At 36.6% G+C, this 23,207-nt stretch overlaps 2 protein-coding genes across 7 annotated transcripts; both read left to right on the forward strand.

Moving 5' to 3' along the window:
• Positions 1 to 358: 358 nt before the first annotated feature.
• Positions 359 to 19,106, forward strand: LOC103962887. 5 transcript variants are annotated; one of them, XM_048568530.1, is made up of 7 exons: positions 385 to 460; positions 561 to 592; positions 2,723 to 3,971; positions 4,053 to 4,169; positions 4,280 to 4,458; positions 16,852 to 17,217; positions 18,169 to 18,493. In XM_048568530.1, the coding sequence occupies exons 3-7, from the start codon at positions 2,844 to 2,846 to the stop codon at positions 18,476 to 18,478; spliced, it is 2,100 nt and encodes a 699-aa protein (XP_048424487.1). In that variant the 5' UTR covers positions 385 to 460; positions 561 to 592; positions 2,723 to 2,843; the 3' UTR covers positions 18,479 to 18,493. The 5 variants fall into 5 exon arrangements, with proteins under 5 accessions (XP_009373938.3, XP_048424485.1, XP_048424487.1 ...); XM_048568528.1 differs by lacking the exons at positions 16,852 to 17,217; positions 18,169 to 18,493 and adding an exon at positions 18,976 to 19,106 and having other exon boundaries at positions 384 to 460; positions 4,280 to 5,106; XM_048568529.1 differs by lacking the exon at positions 16,852 to 17,217 and having other exon boundaries at positions 387 to 460; positions 4,280 to 4,824.
• LOC103927979 (protein BONZAI 3) lies at positions 11,366 to 16,918 on the forward strand. Of its 2 annotated transcripts, none has more exons than XM_048568531.1 (16): positions 11,366 to 11,786; positions 13,139 to 13,186; positions 13,335 to 13,483; positions 13,583 to 13,631; positions 13,728 to 13,784; positions 14,099 to 14,278; positions 14,380 to 14,514; positions 14,624 to 14,685; positions 14,807 to 14,903; positions 14,991 to 15,105; positions 15,208 to 15,284; positions 15,480 to 15,617; positions 15,742 to 15,906; positions 15,998 to 16,111; positions 16,202 to 16,298; positions 16,501 to 16,918. In XM_048568531.1, exons 1-16 carry the CDS (start codon positions 11,625 to 11,627, stop codon positions 16,626 to 16,628), a joined length of 1,773 nt encoding a protein of 590 aa, XP_048424488.1. In that variant the 5' UTR covers positions 11,366 to 11,624; the 3' UTR covers positions 16,629 to 16,918. The 2 variants fall into 2 exon arrangements, with proteins under 2 accessions (XP_048424488.1, XP_048424489.1); XM_048568532.1 differs by having other exon boundaries at positions 11,367 to 11,786; positions 16,504 to 16,918.
• Positions 19,107 to 23,207: the final 4,101 nt, after the last annotated feature.

The following is a 23,207-nucleotide window of genomic DNA, read 5'->3' on the forward strand; positions in this document are numbered from 1 at the left end:
ATTAATACGTGTACAAGGAAACTAGGTTATAAAAGCGTCTTTTGCATGCCATTATAAACAACCTTCGATTGTTACATGAGTAACATATAGGCCAAATCTTTTTTATTTTCTTCCCTTTACCTAGATTTTTTTTTTTAGTATATCGATATTTTTACGTTAAGAGGATGAGAAGTTCAGTAAAGTCATATAATGGATAGCCTAATTGGGTATCGAATTCGTCATCTACGAGATTCGAACATAATATCTTTTACTTTCAAATGAAGAGGAATACCACCACATCGTTGAAAAAGAAGTGCAAAAGGAGAAAAAAAGGTTTATAAAAGGAGGGCAGTTTGGTCATTAAAAAATTTAGACTGGAAAGAGAGTAAAACCGTCCTTTAATTGTTCCTTTCCAGATATTCTCTTCCTCCTCTGAAACGCTCGTTAGATTCTCCCTCTCAGTCTCTGGTTCCTTTTGAAGGTACTCTCTCTTTCTCTCATCTCTCTCTATCTGTTTCTCTGTCTAAAACCACAACAGCTTCTCACTGATTAAAAATTTTCTTTTGGTTTTGGGTTTCCAGATTCTCTGGCTTCTGTTTGGTCGGTGGGAGAGGTAAGGAAACGAAAATTTTTCTTTTGGTATGAATGCTTGTGTTTGCAAGCATGGACTGTGAAAATTTTCTTCTGAATTTGATCCTGGTAGTTTTGTGGCTTACAGTTTGATCCTGGTTTTATAATGCTGCTGAATTAAAATTGTATGAGATCTGAGTCTTAGATATTAAGTTGATTTTGTATTTTATGCTTCCATTTCTTATCTGGGCAGACAATTAGATAAATAGAGGGGGTGTTGAATTGTTTGTTCAGAAGTAAAGCTTGATTGTTTGCAATTTTGCACGAGTCGGGTCGATTTTAAATTTGATTCAATTGGTTGGTGGATTGCTTTTTTGCAATATACTTGCATGATCAAAACTGGGTTTTGATCAAATGATTGGTTTTACTTGAGATAACAGTAAAGATTCTCTCTTTTTTGTTGTTAAAAATATGCATCCGGGCTTCAGTCTTTTGGGGCATGTCATTCATTCATCAGAATCATCACCACACTTGTGGGTCTGATCGAATGAAAGTCTTGGCATTGCCATGGAAGCATGAGGTTTTGTGGTAGTAAAGGCTTTAGATGTGATTCTAATCTTTATTTTGTGCTTAGAGTGGTTATGGTGGGAGTAACTATATTACCGGTAATAACAAACAAATGGCGCGCTCACTTTTGTTTTGGATTTTCTCTTCGAATTAGGACACGTAGTATAATGGAATCGAGTCCCTCAGATTTTCAACGGTTATTTCCGTTACCTTAAGGAAATAATGTAAATCTCAGTAACAACGGTACTAGGAGAGAACAGGAAAAGAAAGTGTGCATATGAAATTTGTTGGTCTTGATGCTGCCAGATGTACCAAAAGTGCATGTGTGGCATTCGCATGATAATGCCAAGCCGCCCTGTATGGAAAAAACTTAAATAGTCAAATCGGTGTCATGATTTTTATTAATCATTCAATTTGGTTTAATTGAGTAGATCTGCTAACGGAGCAGATTCCTTAGCTCACGATATTTTTCGCATGTACAAAATTTGCATATGTTGCACGTTTCTGTTCAGCCAACAAGTATGGTAAAACGGTCAGGGACTTAGTAGTCAAGCCTTTGTCATGATTTTTACTAGAAATTTATTGATGTGATCAATTGTGACAGAATTTTCATTAGATTGAGGTAGTGAACCTACTAAATTTTCATCTGTTGTTAGTCTGGAGTCTTCTATTTTATTACACCTGTCACAATTTAGGTTAAATAGCTTTGATATAATTGCAGAAGAGCAGCTTCTGGAGTTAGTCTTACTGTTACTTTTGTTCCCACTTCCTGTGTGATCGAATGTAATGTGATTATGTTTGCACATACATATAGTATAGTGGAGAAAGAGATCTGTGTTCCTCATGTTTCTAGTGAAATTCCGACGACATTGTAGTTTTCACACTGGTTGTTTCCTTTGTTGAATAAAATGGGGAATGTGACATCCGCCTAAAGGTGTGGAAGTTATTGTTCTCTCCATATGCACAACATCATACACACACATACTGATCGTGCATGGATATACCTAATGGCCACTGTAATGTATAATTATATACATATATAGGGGTACGCACACACGTGAACGCAGAGGTATCTGTTAGTTTGATAACTTCAATGTTGTTTTTTGTTTTGTTTACTTCGTTGTGTATACAGAGGAAGGGATTTTATCTCTATAGGCAGAGATTATGTGCACAGACTACCTGTCTTTCTTTAAACATAAAGGACCATCTGTCTTTACTCCTTCTAACATTCATGCTTCTAGGGTTGGTGTTTTTCAGTATTAAAACTGATTGATATGACAATGGCTTGACATTAGAAACCCATTCTGTGTTATGCACTGAATTATTCAAGAGGACTTTGAATTTGAGCAATTCTCTTGGAATGACAATGATATTGTTCCACTTAGCTAAAATGTCTCAATGGATTTACTGTATTGCCTCTAAAAATATAATTTCAATGCTGCTTAAGTTTTTACATATAGCCAGAACAGGGCGAAGTATTGAAGGTTCTTTTACACTCATTCCATTTATTTTTCTTTCTGTTGCTTTTACATTCATTTCCTTTCCTTTTCACTCTGTTTTTCTTTCCTTTTCTTTCTCACATTCGATTGACTCGTCTCCTGGACAGGATATCTGGTTCCTGTGTTCTTCTGTTTTTGATAGAAAACAAAAGAAATCACTTCCTGACCATATCATTTGCAGGATTCATTGGGCTTTCTGAACCCGATTGTTTGGTATATGTATATACTATGGAACTAGATGATAACTATATGGAAACAGATAACAGGAGGGAAATAGAGAGTCCTGCAGAAGTGTTTAATAATCCAGAGTCATCTGAGCAAATCATCTCTCCTGCAGAAACAACCAGTCCACTGGAGTCATCTGAACTGAAGGTCCACTCTTCTGCTGAAGTGATCAGTGTTCCTGCTGAAGTGTTGAATAATCCAGAGCCATCAGAACAAATCCCCTCACCTGCAGAAACCTCCAACACCCCAGAGTCATCTGAACTAAAGTTCCCTTCTTCTGCTGAAGTGATTGGTGGACCTGCTGAAGTGTTGAATAATCCAGAGTCATCTGAACAAATCCCCTCTCCTGTAGAAACATCCAGCACACCAGAGTCATCTGAACTGAAGGCCCCCTCTTCTTCTGAAGCGTTCAGTGGACCTGCGTCAGCTGAAAAGAAGATGGCTTCTCCTGGGGAAGGATCTAAGAAACCTGATTTATCTGAAAAGAAAACTGCCTCTTCTGCGGGAGCATCCAGTTCTGGAAAGAGGATCCCAAGATCATTGAAGGGAAAAGCTAAAATCGTGAAGAAAACTCCTATTCAAAACAGTTTGAAAACTAGCAAAGGTACAGATACTTCACAGGTTAATGGGAGGAAAAGGAAAAGGAATAGGGGTAACAACGAGAGTAGAAAAACAAGAGAACAAGATGGCAAAAAGCTGAGTTCAACAAAAGAGAACCAACAGAATATCTCGAACGAAGAGGCTACAGAGAAGAGCCATCCGGTTCAAAAGAATCCAGGAAAATTTGACGAATCCGAAAAGAGCCAACAAAAACAGAGGAGTACAGAAAAACGACGCGAGTCAGACAAGAGTGCCAAGAGTGAAAAGAACAGTGAAAAACGTGATGATAAGAGAGAAAAGCTTGGCGGTTTGATTTTCATGTGCAGTGGAAAGACAAAGCCGGACTGTTTCCAATACCGTATCATGGGTGTTACAATGGGTAAAAAAGAAGTTGTTTTAGGTATCAAACCTGGGTTGAAGCTTTTTCTCTATGATTTCGATCGTAAGGTTTTGTACGGGGTTTACAAAGCATCCTCTTCTGGAGGCTTAAAACTTGAGCCAAAAGCTTTTGGTGGGGCCTTCCCTGCTCAGGTCACATTCTCTTAGATCCACCTCCCTGTTTGCGTTTTTATAGTTAACAAGATTTGTGTGCTGATGACTTGCAAGTTTCAGGTGCGGTTCAACGTGGAGAAAGATTGTCTCCCTCTGCCTGAAAGTGTTTTCAAGAAGGCAATAAAGGAAAACTATGATAAGAAAAACAAGTTCAAAACTGAACTTACAGTCCGACAAGTGAGATAACCCACTCTCCTTTTATTAATTGCTTTTTTTCTCTTTCCTGGACTGAGGTGCCATCGTTTTGTTACATTTTTGCGGGATTGTATCCAATATTTTTATTTCAGGTCAGGAGGCTCACAGCACTTTTCCGACCAGCTCAAGTGCATTCATCGGTTCTAGCCCCCCGTTCCCCGCCGGAAGCAAAAGCTCGGGATCGGGGAGTTCATGAAAGGGTGAGAGAATCACGGCCGCTTTCAAAAAGGGATGCACATACTAGAGATCCTTATGCCCATACTGATGCTAGGAGTTATCCGGTGTTTGCCCATGAAGGGGACCAGCATGTTGCATACCGAGAAGTCGTACCTGCAAGGAGAGAGGAAACTTCTCATGATTTGTACCTAACTGAAAAGGAATATCGAGCTTATGGTCTTCGGGGAGACAGGAGGAATGTGACTTCTCATTCAATTACTTATGCTGGGGAATCTTGCCGTAGGGAGCATGAAGGAGAGCATCTTCTACGACAGACAAACTTCATTTACAGAGATGATGTCCCTGCACATCGAGAGAATGTTCATTCTGATCGTCCTTACTTGAATGACACTCGTACTCTTGGCACCAGACATGAGTTGCCACCTGCAACATCTGCTGCTGCCGTGGATGCATATGCAAGGCATCCATATTATCGCTCCTATTATGATTCTTCATTGTCGGACCCATACCTGGCACCCAATAGGAGAGAGGATGTTATGTCAGGACCTTATTCTGTTGGTGGAAGGAGAGAGAACTACCTAATTGAGGCTGATCCTGTGCAAAGGAGAGAAACCAGCAACAGACGAAGAGACAGTTACCGGATTGAGACTGATCCTGTGTATAGGAGAGAACCCGTTCATCGTGTAGAGAGATTATCATTGTACTCGAGACAAGATGCTGCTGCTGTTGATGCTCCATTAGGTTATAACCGTACAGAAGCCTACCAGGCGACCAATCCGGATACTGTGCATGCACCAGTTTCATCTCGTTATGCTTTTGCAGGTCCGTCATACACCTACCGCTAAATGAAGTTCTTGCATCCCTTCCGTCTATGCAGGCCGGTTCTTTTCTTCGAACTTTTTTCTTAACCAAAAAAACAAGAAGAAAAATAAAACTTTGTATCAAATATTTAAAGTTTCGAATTGAAATTAGGGACAAGGTCTTGAACTCGTTAACTGTTTCTGTTAAATGGTACTGCTGAAGGTTGACAGCATTGTCTTTGACAGAAGACAGTATGTTAGCTTTTGCCTTGGCAAGTTTAGGTTATGTAGTGTAGCTTTCTCTGTTTGATAAAAGGGAATGATTTCCGTGCACTCTTTTTTCAATTTTGCAGACGATTACAGAGAGAAAGTGAGTTTACGGAAATCACTTCTCTATGATAGATGCTGTGTCTACCTGTTGTAGGGTGAGTAATGCGCTCGTATGAGGAAGTGGGCTTTTTGGATACAAAAGTTTTAATGGTGGACTTGATATCTCAAGAAAAGTCCATGAGTGGTATAGTTCCTCCCTTAGGCCAATAATTGTCGCATACAAATAATGCTCTCGATTTTGGTAAATGTTGTTACATTGACAAAGATTTATTTATTTTTAATGTATAATTCAATTATTTAGTAATTATTGAAAGGACGAAATTAATTTAGAAGGCGGCCATGATTGTGCTATCTGTCCATGTCTAAAAAAAATATTTTTAAGATTTTTATGAATGAATTATGGTACATCTTAAAAATTTAATAATTACGTGTAACCGTAGGATTTTTGTAATTTTTTATTTGAATTTTTTGTAAATTTAAAAAATTATTCTTACGAAAATATCAAGAACGGCTGGATTAGAAAGAAAATTTGAAAGTAATCTCTTATGTTTGGCCACGTGTCAAGTACATTGGAAGTAACCATTATGGCGGGCCTCACACTCCCCTAGCTAGGTGCGTGTGATGTCAACGCTACATATTAAGATTTGGACTCATGAGCAACTGGTGCCATGATTGGTGAGCCTTGATGACCCAAAAACGTGTAGATGTGTGTTTTGGGTTGAATTTGAGACCTAATCATGTCAATTTAACATGGATGAAGATGTTCTACAATTCCCTTCCTACAATTCGCCGTGTGAATGAACATGACGAACAAGGACGACATAGGAAGCATGCTTACAAGACACGAGACCAACTATCATAACACTGAGTAATATTAATTGTAGTATTTCATACGTATGATACTACAACTGTCATGTGAAGAAAGGTTTACGCGTATAATTTATGCTTACGCGTAAAATTTATATAATTGACAATAAACGTTCCTTTTCCACGAGGTTGTCGTTTGATGACTTCTCCGCGTGTAACGTGCATAGGAGTCGTGCATGCAAATGCAATCACAAGTTCTTTCAGCATGAAAAATACTAATCAATTCCGATGTTTGTTGGAATGTCAACTTCAAAACTTACTCTCAATGTTTCCGGTCTTTCCAGCACGTTCCTGCATCATAATCGGTCTTTCCAACACATTCCTGCATCATAATCCTCTCTCTCTCTCTCTCTCTCTCTCCCTCTCTCTCTCTCTCTCTCTCTCTGTATCCATAGGAATTCCCCAAATTTTATCCATATAGAGAACCTTATTCAAAAGTCCTCATTTAGAACATAGTGGTTGTCAATTTTTTTTAACTTAATTAGATGCCTCAAATGCTATTTGGTATTACAATCTGGTGTTATTTCTTTTTACTAGTAAGTGAGAGGTATTACATTCGATTATCTCGAAACACGAATTTGAATCAAAGCGTTGCTAGTTCATTATGAGGCTTAAAAATAAAAAGAATAGATACTTCAAATATTTCTGATTTGACTAATATTTTGCAATGATGATTTATAAAGTGCAAATTAAAAAATAAATAGTTCAGATTATTAAAATTCGATAATGGATAGGCTCAATAAATAGTCCTCATTTTTTACCAAAATAATAGAAATCTTTTTTTTTTTTTTTAAACGATATTATCTACACTAAAAGGGGAGATGACAGGCTTAGCCTCATACAGAGCTAGCAATAATATGATTCGAATTCATCTTTGACGAGAATTAAACCTAAGATCTGAATTCATATTTGGCGAGAATCGAACTTAAAAGCTCTTACTTACGAGTCAAGTAAAAAAAAAAAAATTACTAAATCGTAGTACTAAGAAATCATTTTGAATAAAAGGTTTGTACATTTATATGTATAATGGAAATGAAACTCTCTTAAAAGTGGAATACTCCACTCGGTCTCATGTTCATGGTTTAATTCATGTATCAATATTATAAAATATTATGTCAAAAATATAAAATAACAAAAATTCATGAAAAATCCTATTTTAAGAGAATCTGCTCCAGGCATTTTCGATGCAAATTTACTTGGGTTATTGGAACTTGGTCGGTATCGTAACTATCAAAAAGTGGAATTGGTCTCCGCCTAGTCAGTCAATCGTCAACCCACAACCTTTTCCAGGGACTTTTCCAGATGCATCATGTATGTAAAGAATATTCATTATTTCATATTATACATACATTTTCCAAGCAAGTAACTATAAATATTTAAAATAATAATGTAGCTAATTAAGCTAATGTAGTATATTACAAAGAAAAGGATCCTCTATGGATTCACTTTATAAGGATCCTAATGATTCTTATATTCTAGCCGTTCATCGTATATCATGCGGTCAATTTTCTTCAAGTACTATTTGTGTTTAATTTTAAATAAAAAAAGATTAAATAATTTCTAACTGTACGATGCACGATAAATCGCTAAAATGTGATGATTTCTAGATCCCTACAATTTGGATCCGAATGGGATCCAAATCCTATCTATACATGAAGGGATATTTTGTGTGATCTATATTTCACATTGTATTTAAACGATCTCAATGTGCACACGCATGCAGAGGTGAATGCACATTAGGACCAAGTGATCTCAGAATCGTTTGAAGTCTAGAAAATATACATGTGAATGTCTTCCAACGACCCTTCATTTATTTGGTACATGTCTTTTTGTGCCCACCAATTGTTTGATGTAATGTTTGTCATGCATATCTCGACAAGTTGCACTGACATTACTTGACAAATTCTGTCGATATCACTTATTAGATTGTTTTGACATATCGAACTGTGTTGACATCTACGCAACATAGTTTAGCTGATGACAACAGACCCATTAGTGTTCCATGAAGTACCTCAGTAAATAAACTAAATTTTTTTACATGCTTCTCGCTTTGTTTCTGTCTAAAAATTTGAACTTTTAACATTGAAACTCCCCAAAATCCAAATCTTGAATGTGTCACTGCACGTATGTATGTGTAATTGAGATTTTAATAATGTTGCAATGAGATGGTCAGCACTCAGCCGCAAGCATATTTACCCAAGAAATTGTTGATAAATTTATCCAAAGTTGAGACCTGATCGTGATATACTATTTGATTTATGCATGCATGCTTCATTCTGGTGACGCCAGCTAAACCGCTGTAAGAAGTCTTGCCTAAATAATTTTCTGTAGACTATTATCCATAAACAAATTGAAGTCAACTTCGATGAAAAAGAGAAAAAGAAAGACATATTGGAGTCGAGTCATTAAGTTTATCCACAAGTACCTTGTTTCCCACACGCCATACAATTTAAATTTTCCAAAGTCTAACTTTGAAGAAGAAAGGAGGAGATTGACTGCTCTTACCACCAGCGTTACGCATAACATTTAACTGTCAGCTACTAATTATATAGATTTATGTATGAATTTACAAATCTCGCATCAACGAGAACTATTAGATGCGAGAATCGAACTTGAATTGCGGTTAACCACATGCACGCTCTTACCAACTGGACCAACCCTTGTAAGCAATTTGAACAATTCAGTTTGATTTGGTTCGATTCCGTTCAGTCCTCAAACTAGTAAACCAATTTATTTGATGAATGTTTTTATTTGGTTATTTGTCTTCATAAACAAATTGAGCAAATATTATGTGTCATATCATTCTCACAAATTTGGTTTAGAAAATTAGTAATTCATGAAACATTTTCTTAAAATTTAGGAAATTATTTTAATTTTATTTCTTCTTTATTATTTTTTTGGTATGGAGGATTGTTGTTGAAGTTGGAGTTAGGTATAGACCGTTCATCTGCTTTTGATTATCCTTTGCGCTTGCTCACCTAAAGCTTCATTTTCAAGACTTGTGAGCAATGGTAGATCGATGAAATATGGGGTTCAATAAGAATAGCGAGCAAAAAAAAATTTGGGCGGAATGGAAAGTAAATTAGGATTTTATCGAGTTTTGGTAGGCCTGAGATCATTTATCAATTCTTATTACACACATGTCAACATCTTTCGCGCAAGCATGTCTTCTAATGTTAATAGTTTTTGAGCAAGCTTGCCCACATATGCCAGTATATGCCAAGTGAGTATATCAACAGATGCCTATACCAACACATACAAAGGCATAAGATTAGCAACTATCATGCCTAGGAACCATAAAGGCAGTTCAAAAAGCAGTTAGATGACAGCTTTCAAGAGCATCTTAGATTTTTAAAGGCAGTACCCAGCTCTTGCACGAAGGATTTCTGAGTTTGTGGAGGTCAAGTGACCCCACCTTGTCTCGAAGTGAATTTGCCCCTACTTGTGAGGACCTCTTTCGTATGAAACTTCAGATTTATCTAATAGTGAATAAACTTTAGATTATTTCTATTTACCAAAATATTAGAAATAATTTAAACCCATAAGTTTATTCACCATTAGATAAATCTGAAGCTTCATGCGAAAGACGTCTTCAAAGGGCCTCAAATTAGGAGAGCAATCCTAGTACTTAGGTGAGCAGTCTTGGTACTTCACACGTTTTGTTGCTTCCTTTTCTTATAATTAAAGTGTTTTCCCAACATGAAGAAAAGAAATGATCAACCCTACATTAATAGTTAAGCCAAAAAAGTGAACTTTATTAATAAATATCAAAACGGAAAAGGATCCTCTCCCGATATTTTCACCAAATTTATCAATTCGGGTCTTGAAATTTGATCCAACGGCTAAAAATAGGAGTTTCCTTTAAAAGTTATGATAACTTTAGCCATTAGATCAAATTTTAAAGCGTCCGGATTGGTGGATTTGATGAAAGAGATCCATCTATTTCCTACTAAAATGCAGGCGAGTGATATTCCTTCTCTTAACTTTTGTATTATTCTTTATAAATAAATATAAAAAAATAACTTTTGTTTTGGCAAAAAATAAAATCTTTTATATAAATTAACTAAATTACGAAATGAGGATTTGAACTTGAGACAAAAGGTTGTACCATATTGCCAACTCTACTAAGCTGCAAAGTACAAAAAATATTAAGATTTAATTCACCTTCTTGTAAAAGCATAAAATATTATCACTTAATACTACGGTTTAAAAGTATTTTTCTTCACTCGTGAGTGAGAGGTCTTCTGTGATTCGCCAAAGGTGCATTTGAGGCTTAGCCCATTCATATTGCTTATTAAAAGAAAATTTCAAAAAATATTAATTTCTTCATTCTTAATATTAAAACTATTTTATGACTTAAAAAAGTATTTTTAAAAATGGTTTTGACTCCTCAAAGGAGTTATTCCTCAAAATATTGTGCGGCCGATTTACAGAATAATAGAACAGTTCATATAATAATTTATTTTGTAAAGATACAAAAAAAAATAAAAATAAAAAATCGTTGAGCCAATCAATTTTAGTAAATAGATAAATGATTAATAATGTTTTTACGAAATCCGTTCAGATGTTTTTATACAATTCAATAACTGAACGATCTCATAATTTATTAGTTTTTTGCACATATAATCTTTACATAGTTATTTACAATATAAACAGTTTAGATTATAAGTACAAAGTCTCGTAAATCGACAACGTAGGAAATTCAAAACTTCTACTCACATTGAGAAGCTAAGTTAATTTTATTATATTTGTCCAACATTTTTATTGATTTTCCATTAAAAAAAAGGACTTTTCTTTCATTATTTAAAAATACTTGTGATAAATTTCATATAATGGCAGCTTAATCGAATTCCTCTTCTTCTTCGAGGGAACAAAAAAAAATCGAACTCTCCTGCCTCTTGGTGTGCACTAAAAAAAAAAATATAAATTGAAGCTTCGACGAAATTACCCATCTACCATCCGCGTTCGAGAAAATTTCCGGATAAGGCAGGAACATGTATAAAGCACCAACTTTGCATTCCTCTTATATGTATATGCAAGAAACCATCTCACTGCCTATATATACATATATGCGCATCGCAAAGAATCAAATACCATAATCCTCAGGGTTTAACGAAGCTTAATCACGCAAAATCTCCTAATTAGCAGACTGATTTTGCGATTAACAGTAGCAATTTGCTTCCAGGATACTCGAATTTCAGAGAGACGAAGAAAGAGGAGAGAGAGAGTACGGATAAAGGTTTGGGATTTTTGATTGAAAGGGATGGGAGGATGCTTTTCGGACGTGAGGGGAGGCAAGGACGCCGTGGGCGGGGCCCTGCCAAGGCCCACCGAACCGAACGCCAAGAACGACGGCGCTCACAACGATGCCATTGAATTCTTTTACAGGGAGCATGGTGCTTACCCGCTTTTTACGCAACTCGAGGTACAACTCCAGCACTGCTTCTGCAGTGTGATCGATTTGCCTTCAAATCCCCACTCCTCCAACCTTTGAATTTTTTAATTTCTTAGTTTTTCTGGAATTCCTATTTCATTCTTTTCTTGGAATTTCTTATTTAATTTACATATATATTGAGTTTTGCGAAATTTACATACACACATATATATATATATTAGTTATTAGTTATTTTGGCTATAAATATAACCTTACAAGATCTTATTTTATTTTATTCATATTTTGATTGCATATATTTTGAGTTTTGCAAATATTATTTTGTAGTTGTATTTTGAAAATATTATTTGTCTCAATTTTTTTTTTCCTTCTTTTTATTGCAAATGTTTTTTATTTATTGAGTTTTTTAGCATTACGAAAATGTCTCTTTTATGACCGAAAGATCACAAATTCAAGTCGTAGAAACTTGTTTTGTTGTTGTACGGTTTCTGCTGCTAGGTTGCAGAGAAAATTGAATAATTCAGCGGATTTTACCATTATATTTTTGTTGTTGTAGAGTTTCTGCTGTTAGGTTGCAGAGAAAATTGAAAAGTTCAGTCCATTTTACTATTATATTGTTGAAGTCTTGAAGATGAAGTTTCATTCATAGTTCATTGCAAGGTGGCGTGTTACCATGTATCCACAATATCCATTAAAATGCCAAGCGTCACAATACCCACTCATCCAAATGTTGGTGAGACTCCTGTGTTAGGCGGTCTGAACACGTCCGTTTATTAACGAACACATCACACGTTATTGATTCTTAATATATCATCCAAAAGCATTATGTGAATATGCTTGTTAGTGAAATTATTTAAGTGGAAAGTAAACAGTTATACGATTGTTAATGCAAACATCTTATTGAGTGATTGGACAAGGCATGAAATCTGGCAGCCTGAAATAAGACTTCCCACAATATTAAGGACCCAAAGTCATATTTGGTTTACAATGTGTTCCAAATGTTTGACCAAAATACTAAGTCAACTTTGTGTGTATCATGTTTATTTGCATGCATGTTTCACAAGTGATTGGTGTGTTACGTGAGGCTGCATGTTGATTTGAGGGTCTCACAAACAGGACATTAGCAAGATTCTCATTTTTTTTGTTATGCCAATGTGACTTGGGGACCATCAGACAAAACCTTTTTTACAATGTGATGCTTTGCTGGGTCCAAATTCCAAAGGCCTTGATTCTTTATTTCCTTTGAATTTTCTCTTTCATCTTTTGTCTTCTAAAACCAAGTGCAATGGTGTATTAGGAGTCATACAACCGACGCCACTTAGTGAATTAGGCTTGGTTGTTGTTTTTGTTGTTTTGTGTTAATGCTTTTCAATTTTTTGCTACAGTTATCCTTTTCAGCATCCAAGCTGCTTGATCTTGATGTGACTTCAAAGGTATGTTATCCATGTCACCTTACTTGTGATAACATAGCAGTTAAAATACTGGTTAAGTTTTATCTAAGTAACAAAGTTATTGTAACAGTGTCATCTGACCGCTACGAGTTTACTATCGAGGCTAAAAAATTCTCTGGTTTTCTTTCAGAGTGATCCTATGGTGGTTGTATACCTCAAGAAGAATGATGGTAAGCTAGAGGAACTCGGGAGAACTGAAGTCATACTGAACAATTTAAATCCGGTATGGATACAGAAAGTTTCAGTAGCTTATCAGTTCGAGATGGTGCAGAATTTGATGTAAGTTCCTCATATTTTCTGTAGCACATATGTTTCTGAAGATATCTTTGTAGTTTATCAGACGTTTGCTTATTTTCTTTTCTTGTGTTCTCCTCCAAGATTCCGTGTCTACGATGTTGATACACAATACCACAATGTACCTGTAAAGGTATGACGAGACTTCTTTGAATTTTTAGCGTTTTCTTTTAGAACGAAAAACCTAATACAATTCATGTGTTAACCTTCTTATTTTGTTGCCTTGCAGACTCTGAATTTGAGGGATCAAGAGTTTCTTGGAGAAGGCAGTTGTGTCCTTTCAGAGGTAATTCTCTTGAAATCTGTTCAACTCATATATTTTCATTGAGCTGGTGTGATATGTATTTTAATTAATACTTCGGGTTATGTGTTTCTTTTCATGTTTAATTTTCAATGTTAATAGTTACTGCACTGCTCACCGTTGATGCAGCTAAGGAAAGATATCGATATAGCTTGTAGTGCTTTCCTTTATTTAATCATAAGCAAAACCGTCGCCCAAAATGTATTGAAATCAGTACCTAAGATTTCTTAGTTTTCAAGTAAATGAAGTCGAACCTAATTTATATTTTGCTGTGTACTTGTTCTCTTTTCTGATGGCAGATTGTGACTAAACAAAATCGAAGTTTAACATTGACTCTGAAAGGCAAAAACGGACATGGAGGTTTGAGAAACTTTGGAACACTCACTGTGCATGCCGAGGAAACTATTGCTTCTAGGAGTGCTGTAGAGATTAAATTCCGCTGTGCCCACTTGGACAACAAAGATCTCCTTTCTAAAAGCGTAAGCATTTCAAAGAAGCTTCGTGGGATCTTTTAATTTGTATATACAAATTTCCTATATTGTATGATTCTTAGGTTTCTTTTCCTGATTCTTCACTTCAGGATCCTTTCTTAAGAATATCAAGGACTGTTGAGACTGGGGGTTCTATTCCAATTTGCAAGACTGAAGTGGTGGATAACAATTTAAACCCGACCTGGAAACCATTATGCCTGAGTATGCAACAGTTCGGAAGCAAGGTAAGCTTGTGAATTATTGCTTGGTTACCTGTTAAATTAGAGTATATAAATTTTGGTAATTGACAAATACGATAAGAGAGATCATATAACTTTCTTCAATTTGATGCAGGACACCCCACTGGTTATTGAGTGTTTTGATTTCAACAGCGATGGCAACCACGTTCTTATTGGGTAATTATTGATTGGTTCCAACTTCTTTATTTTGTTACTTCTTGCATGATATCATTGTTTTGTGCCTGGAACACAAAAAAATGAAAGTTTTGAAATTAACCTCTCTATTCGTTTTACTCAGGAAACTCCAAAAATCAGTAGCAGACCTTGAAAAACTATTCAAAGAAAAAAGTGGGGTGAACTTTTTTATTCCATCTTCTCGTGCGGATCATGAAAAGGTATTTATTCAATCTTGCAGTCCAATTCCTTAGTATTTCATGTCAATTTGAATTTACTCACGTTTGCTTTGTAATATGCTAACGTAGGTTTTGAAGGGTCAGCTATTTGTGGATCAATTTTGTGAGAAAGAACAATTCAGCTTTGTTGACTATATATCTAGTGGATTTGAGCTTAACTTCATGGTTGCAGTTGATTTTACGGGTAAGCAATGCCTGATAGTCTAGTAATTTAATTCAGTCTTCATTCTGCAAAAGTTCATGGGTTTGATATATTTTCTTGTTTCGAATATTAAATTTTGTCCAGGTTCAAATGGAGATCCTAGAAAGCCCGAGTCTTTGCACCATATTGATCCTTATGGCCGGCTGAATTCTTACCAACAGGTAAGCATGTGCTTCAATAGGGATAGTTCTATCTTATCCGCCATATTCTTTTTGCAGACGTGTATTGAATTCGTACATAATTAACGTCATTTGTTCTCGAGCGTTTGTTGTTATGGGTACTTTTCTGTTCAATATTTAGCGAAAGCATATTGATTGATTAGATGTTGTCTGGTAAATCAACGATGTCATTTGCAGGCTATAACAGAAGTAGGACAAGTCATTCAGTTCTACGATGCTGATAAGAGTTTTCCTGCTTGGGGCTTTGGAGGAAGGACGGCTAATGGAACTGTATCACACTGCTTCAACTTGAATGGAAATGCAAGTGAATCTGAGGTAAAGGAGCAGTTTAACTCTTTGCAATGCTCTTTTACCCTTTGTTTGCAATCTCATTCAATACAACTGAACTATATTTTGTTTAACCATCTCAGTAAATTCAATTGTGTCATTTATTTAACAGGTTGTCGGAGTTGAAGGCATAATGGCTGCTTATGCCAATGCTCTACGCAACGTTGCTCTGTCAGGACCGACGTTGTTTGGCCAAGTGGTTAACAGGGCTGCAGAAATTGCCGCCAGTTCCCTCTCGTCCAACAACAACAAGTACTACGTCTTGCTCATTATAACAGTAAGAGCACGGCGAATTCAAATTGAATTTTTAACTCCTCGGTTCTTTGTTTTACCAAAAATGATAATATAAATACCATCTTGTTTTCTAGGATGGAATCCTCACTGACCTTCAAGAAACAAAAGATGCTTTGGTGAGGGCATCTAATCTTCCTCTATCAATCCTCATCGTTGGAGTTGGTAATGCGGATTTCAAACGAATGGAGGTAATACTTGTGTTTATTCAGGATTTTCACATACTGGTTTTTGATTTCTGCATATCATGAAGTTTTGTCTGAATCTTTTGTATTTGGCAGATCCTTGACGCTGACAATGGGCAACGATTAGAAAGTTCTACAGGTCGCATAGCTACGCGTGACATTGTCCAGTTCGTTCCAATGAGAGATGTGCAGAGTAAGTATCCATGACCTCCATTTCTCTTTCTAAACATCCATTGTACCTTAGGTGCACGTCAACATCGTGTGATGCGAAGTTACTAGAACTCTGTTCAGACTTTCATTCAACCTGTATTAAATTGGCAATTGTAAATTTTTTTTTTCTCGGGTCTTCTTTCGTATTATAGCTGATAAAATCTGTGGGGTTTGTAACTTGTTTGCAGGTGGGCAGATTTCTGTTGTTCAAGGTCTTCTGGAAGAGCTGCCCGGACAGTTTTTGAGTTACATGCGTTCCATGGACATCAAGCCGCTCACCTTCAATGCCGCTGCCCAAGCATCAACTGCCTGACCGTCGACGGATTTCTTCTCTCGTTTTGAGTCCGGTCATAACACCGGCCGGCCGAAGAATAGCCTTAGAAATTCTATGACAAATATTAGCTAGTGATTAGTTAGTTGAGGGTGCTCTATGAAATCTTCCGGCACAAAACATGTTTAGTTAGTTAAGGATGGTTTTGGAATCCAAACATGAAGCAGTTAAAGCTCAAGCCGAATGATAGAGGCCACACTGATAGGAGTTATCCGGTGTTTGCCCATGAAAGGGACCAGCATGTTGCATACCGAGAAGTGGTACCTGCAAGGAGAGAGGAGACTTCGCATGATTTGTACCTAACTGAAAAGGAATATCGAGCTTATGGTCTTCGGGGAGACAGGAGAAATGTGACTTCTCATTCAATTACTTCTGCTGGGGAATCTCGCCGTAGGGAGTATGGAGGAGAGCATCTTCTACGACAGACAAACTTCATTTACAGAGATGATGTCCCTGCACATCGAGAGAATGTTCATTCTGATCGTCCTTACTTGAATGACACTCATACTATTGGCACCAGACGTGAGTTGCCACCTGCAACATCTGCTACTGCCGTGGATGCATATGCAAGGTGTTTGCTCCCTAAATTCGCTATGGGCCTCGTGGGCATGCCGGGAATTTACTCAAACAAGAAATTGGCGGGTGCGAGCGTGCCACTACTAGATGCCTCTAGTAGACGGGTTTTGAATGATTGAGGTTGCGCTTGAGTTTGACTTTTGACTAAGAGATTGTGCCATTGAGTGGGAGTGGCTCAAATCAAGGTTCTTTCTTTGCCTTAAAGATAAGGACTTTACTTATATGGAGAAATGTAACAACTAAATGACAAGGTTGTTGGAATGTAAATGACAGAGAAAAGTAAATGACTGGAAATTAGTTGTACATAAACTACAAAGGAGATCGATACTACCAAATGAGTAGCAGAGTTAATAAACTAGACAAAGAATAGCTTTTCTAAGGAATCTATTGCTAAAAGAACTGGGATCTGGGCTGATTACAGCTTTTGGATGCAAATCTGGCTTGAGACCAGAGTTTGTATGTTTGTTTGATTGGTTGAGTGTCCATAATTCTTGTGCCTCTGCCCCTTTATATAGAGATCTGAAAGAGCCTCCTTGCTGAGAACACCAATCCAGCTCGAATGCATTTCCTTTGCCAGCTTGCATGTGAAATATTATTAAAAATGGCAACTTGCATTTCTACCACATGTTTCTAGCACATGTCTCCATCACTTGCAATAAACTAATAATAAAAAAAACAAGGTGGCTTGTGTCCTCCATGTGTCCACTTCCGTGTCTGCATGTTATCTTCCAATCCAAGAGCAAACATTTGTTTTGATTAAACAAAGCTCTTGGCAAACTCCCACCACTCAAACAAAGGGGAAAAGACAATATTATATTGTCAAATTACCCCACTTACAAACAAATATTTTTCCAAATTAGCCTTCTTGCACAATAATCCTTCAAATACCATATTTAACCCAAATGACCCAAATGAGTAATGGGTACATTTTAGGTGCAAAAACAAGGGATCCATATTATCGCTCCTATTATGATTCTTCATTGTCGGACCCATACCTGGCACCCAATAGGAGAGAGGATGTTATGTCAGGACCTTATTCTGTTGGTGGAATGAGAGAGAACTACCTAATTGAGGCCGATCCTGTGCAAAGGAGAGAGAACAGCAACAGACGAAGAGACAGTTACATGATTGAGATTGATCCTGTGCATAGGAGAGAACCCGTTCGTCGTGTAGAGAGATTATTATTGTACTCGAGACAAGATGCTGCTGCTGCTGATGCTCCATTAGGTTATTGTAAGATATTTCTGAAATCATAAGAACAACAACAAGACATTAGGATTACGGATTTGATAAATCAAAATTACAATAAATCAATTACAATTTACTTATCTTTGGAATACGGAAGACATGGCTCTTGCGGAAGACATGGCTCTTGCGGATGACAAAAGAGTCTTCTACTTTCAACAAGCGGAAGTGTTCCAGTAATAATAGGGTTTGCTCGGAATGGAACGTGTATTTTGTGAAAGCAGGGACACCCTTAATATAGTGATTAGGGTTCCTCCAATTCCGCCTATTATAGTAATTAGAGGAATACACCAAATCACCATTTATTCTTCATGTTGTCCCACCAAGGCATGTACAATGTGTCTTACTTAATTAGGGTTTCAATTAGTCAACTAAATATATCTTGGTTCCATGATTCTTGCTAACCAATATTCAATCACGTTAAAAGCCAAATATCTTAAAGATCAAGTGATTTGTCTTTCAAGTAATTCGATTCATAATAATTGACAACTCAACATGAGTCTTACAGTTATAACCGTACAGAAGCCTACCAGACGACCAAGCCGGATCCTGTGCATGCACCAGTTTCATCCCGTTATGCTTTTGCAGGTCCGTCATACACCTACCGCTAAATGAAGTTCTTGCATCCCCTCCGTCTATATGCAGGCCGTTTCTTTTCTTCGAACCTTTTTCTTAACCGAAAAAAACCAAGAAAAATAAAACTTTGTATCAAATATTTAAACTTTCGGATCGAAATTGGGGACAAAGTCTTGAACTTGTTAACTGTTTCTGTTAAATGTTACTGTTGAAGGTTGACAGCATTGTCTTTGACAGAAGACAGTATGTTAGCTTTTGCCTTGGCAAGTTTAGGTTATGTAGTGTAGCTTCCTCTGTTTGATAAAAGGAAATGATTTCTATGCACTTTTTTTTCAATTTTGCAGACGATTATAGAGAGAAAATGAGTTTACGGAAATCACTTCTTTTATAAGGAAGTGGGCTTTTTTGATACAAAAGTTTTAGTGGTGGACTTGATATCTCAAGAAAAGTCCATGAGTGGTATAGTTCTCCCCTTAGGCCGATAATTGTCACAACAAATAATAATCTCAATTTTGGTAAATGTTGTTACATTTACAAAGATTTATTTATTTTTAATTTATATTTCAATTATTTAGTAATTATTGAACGGATGAAATTAATTTAGAAGGTGACCATGATTGTGCTATATGTCCATGTCTAAAAAAATTATTGTTAAGATTTTTATGAATGAATTATGGTACATCTTAAAAACTTAATAATTACGTGTAACCATAGGATTTTTGTAATTTTTTATTTGATTTTTTTCTAAATTTAAAAAATTATTCTTACGAAAATATCAAGAACGGTTGGATTAGAATGAAAATTTGAAAGTAACCTCTTATATTTGGCCACGTGTCGAGTACATTGGAAGTAACCATTATGGTGGGCCTCACATTCCCCTAGCTAGGTGCGCTTGACGTCAACGCTATGTATTTACATTTGGACTCATAAGGTATCGTTAGGTACGTGGGATGGGACGAAATGCAGTAGAACGGGGCGTTCCGTCCCACGTTTGGTGCGCTCAAAAATCGTGGAACGCGCTGTCCCACGGGATGAAATTTGGCTGATTTTTCGTTCCGCCTCACCCTCTGGAACGACTCGTTCCACATCCGTGGAACACAAAATTAAAACATTTTGGGACAAAAATGCCCCTTATCTTTTTCAATATTTACCATCCAAATCATAAAACAAACCCTAACCATTCTCTGCCACTACCTCTCTTCCTGTAGCTTTCCTCCTCATCCGTCCTCCTCATCCTCATCCTCTCCTTATCCTTTCCTGTAGTCGCCGACTACACCCAGCTAGCACGCAGTAGCACAGAGCCACTACTGTCGTGCTGCAGATTGACCTAAGTATATGGTTGATAGCTTGTTGAATCTCAGTTTTTGACTTTAATCGATGAATCTTTTCTGATTCAAATTTTTTTGTGCTTGTTTTGTTTCATTGTTTTGCATTTCAGTTGAAAGTTTTCTGGGTTTTAATTAACTGGGTATTGTCAATCTTGCAAGCTGTCTCACATTTCGTATAATAGAAGCATCTCATTTCTAGCTAACAATGAAGCTTGTGATATTTGTTAATCCATCTGTTATCTATATATTGGTGCAGATAACTGAATTTGTTAACTTTCATGCTTATGCATGCTGATTCTTGTATTGGAATCCCAAACTTCAAGGAGATGGCAAACAACCAAGAATTCCATCGCCAGTCAAAGTCCATTCTGTTCCGCTGTTGTTTTCGTCATCACCATTGTTGAGAGAAATCGCAGCTCCGTCCGTCAAGCCATAGTCGAACTCGAACGCTTTAATGGCAGCCCACACCAATAATAGCAAACCATTTTTGAGCAACCAAAAAGCTTCAACAAGTGTGCAATGTATGGGTTTAACTCTTAGTGATGAAGGAGCCAAAGCTTCAGGCCCCTTTCAACGGTTACTACATGACGCCAGTGATAACATCAACATTAAGGGCTATGGAGACCACAGGAGCGTTGAATTACAGATTCTTTGCCTCAGCAAGCAGCCGTCAACGAATACAAACACCACCAAACGTAGACACGAGGTATTGAGATCTTTGATTTACAAGTTTAAAAATCGGAAGGCCATGTGGCATTGGTTGTTCCATAGTTTCTTTGCGTGTTATACTGATGGCAAGGTGGTCATGAATGATGCTTATTTGAATGAGATAAATGGTTGGGTCAGCATGTATGAGGTTTGCAAGTTTGTGATGGTTTTGAATGAGGACAAAGTGTTTGATGAAATAGCTAAGAGACAAAATGAGGTTGGCAAGTTGGTGATGGTTGGTGGTTGATGAGTGAAGCAAATAATACTTGTATAAATAACAAACACCTCTCTTTCTGTAATTCATTCATTATTCAAGGAATACAATCTTTAGTCATTCACTTTCTCTCTCTAAATTCTTTGCCATTGTTTTTTGTTTTGGTTCTTCTGCAAGTTTTAGTTCTTGTGCAATCTCCAAAAGCTAATCATGGTATTGTTATAAAAGATGATGGAATTCTTGGCATAACATATCTTCAGCCATATGCTACTGTAAAAAATATATCATAGATGAGCACATGTGTTCAAATATGAACAAGTTCAAAAAAAAAAATAATAAATAAATAAATTGTCCCGTCCCGTCCCACACATAAACATTGTACCAAACAATAGACGGAACAGAGGTAAGTTAGTCATTTAATCCTTTGGTTTCATTCTGTCCAGCGCGTACCAAACACAGAACGGAACAATCGTCCTGTTCCATCTTATGCGTACCAAATATAACATGGAACCTCAGTTTCGTCCCGTCTGCGTACCAAATGGTACCTAAGTGACTGGTGCCATGACTGGTGAGCCTTGACGACCCAAAAACGAGTCGATGTGTGTTTCGGATTGGATTTGAGGCCTAGTCATGTCAATTTAACATAGGTAAAAATGCTCTACAATTCCTTTCCTACAATTTGCCGTGTGAATGAACATGACGAACAAGGACGACATAGGAAGCATGCTCACAAGACACGAGACCAACTTTCATAACACTGAGCAATATTAATTGTAGTATTTTGTAACGTATGGTACAACTGTCATGTACAGAAAGGATTACGCGTAAAATTTATATCATTGACAATAAACGTTCCTTTTCCACAAGGTTGTCGTTTGATGACTCACCACGTGTAACGTGCATGGGAGTCGTGCTTGCAAATGCAGTCACAAGTTCATTCACCAAGGAAATTACTAATCAATTCCGACGTTTGTTGGAATATCAACAACTTCAAAACTTACCCTCTATGTTTCCAGTCTTTCCAACACATTCCTGCATCATAATTCTCTCTCTCTCTCTCTCTCTCTCTCACAAATTTCCAGTATTTCCAAGACATTCCTTCAAATATCATAATCCTCTCTCTCCCTAATCAAAATTTCCAGTCTTTTGCAGGACATGCCTGCCAATATCATAATCCTCTCTCTCTCTCTCTCTCTCTCTCTCTCTCAGTCTATGCATATACAGAGAGAGAGAGAGTCTTATCCAAAGGAATTCCCCAAATTTTATCCATATAGAGAACCTTTTTCAAAAGTCCTCATTTATTTATGTCTTAGAAAAAGGTGTTTGTTAATTTTTTAAACTTAATTAGATGCCTTAAATGCTACTTAGTATTACAATATGGTGATATTCCTCTTTACTAATAAGTGAGAGGTATTACATTCGATTCTCGTGAGACGCGAATTTGAATGAAAGTATTGCTAGTTCATTATGAGACTTAAAAATAAAAAGAATAGATACTTCAAATATTTCTGATTTGACTAATATTTTGCAATGATGATCTACAAAGTGCAAATTAAAAAATAAACGGTTTGGACTATTAAAACTCGATAATGGATAGGCTTAATAAATAGTCCTCATTTTTTACCAAAAGAATAGAAATCTTTTCTTTTTTTTTTAAACGATATTATCTACACTTAATGAGAGATGACAGACTTAGCCTTATAGAGAGCTAGCAATACTATGGTTCGAATTCGTCTTTGACGAGAATCGAACCTAAAACCTCTTACTTACAAGTGAAGTAAAAAAAAAAATATCACTAGATCGTAGTACTAAGAAATCTTTTTAAATAAAAGGTTTGTACATTTATATATATAATGGTAAGAAAACTCTCTTAAAAATGAAATACTCCACTTCACCGCCTCATGTTCATAGTTT

The sequence above is a fragment of a genome, unplaced genomic scaffold (genome assembly GCF_019419815.1).
Source record: "Pyrus x bretschneideri cultivar Hongxiangsu unplaced genomic scaffold, Pyrus_bretschneideri_v1 Contig48, whole genome shotgun sequence".
Taxonomy (NCBI): domain Eukaryota; kingdom Viridiplantae; phylum Streptophyta; class Magnoliopsida; order Rosales; family Rosaceae; genus Pyrus; species Pyrus x bretschneideri.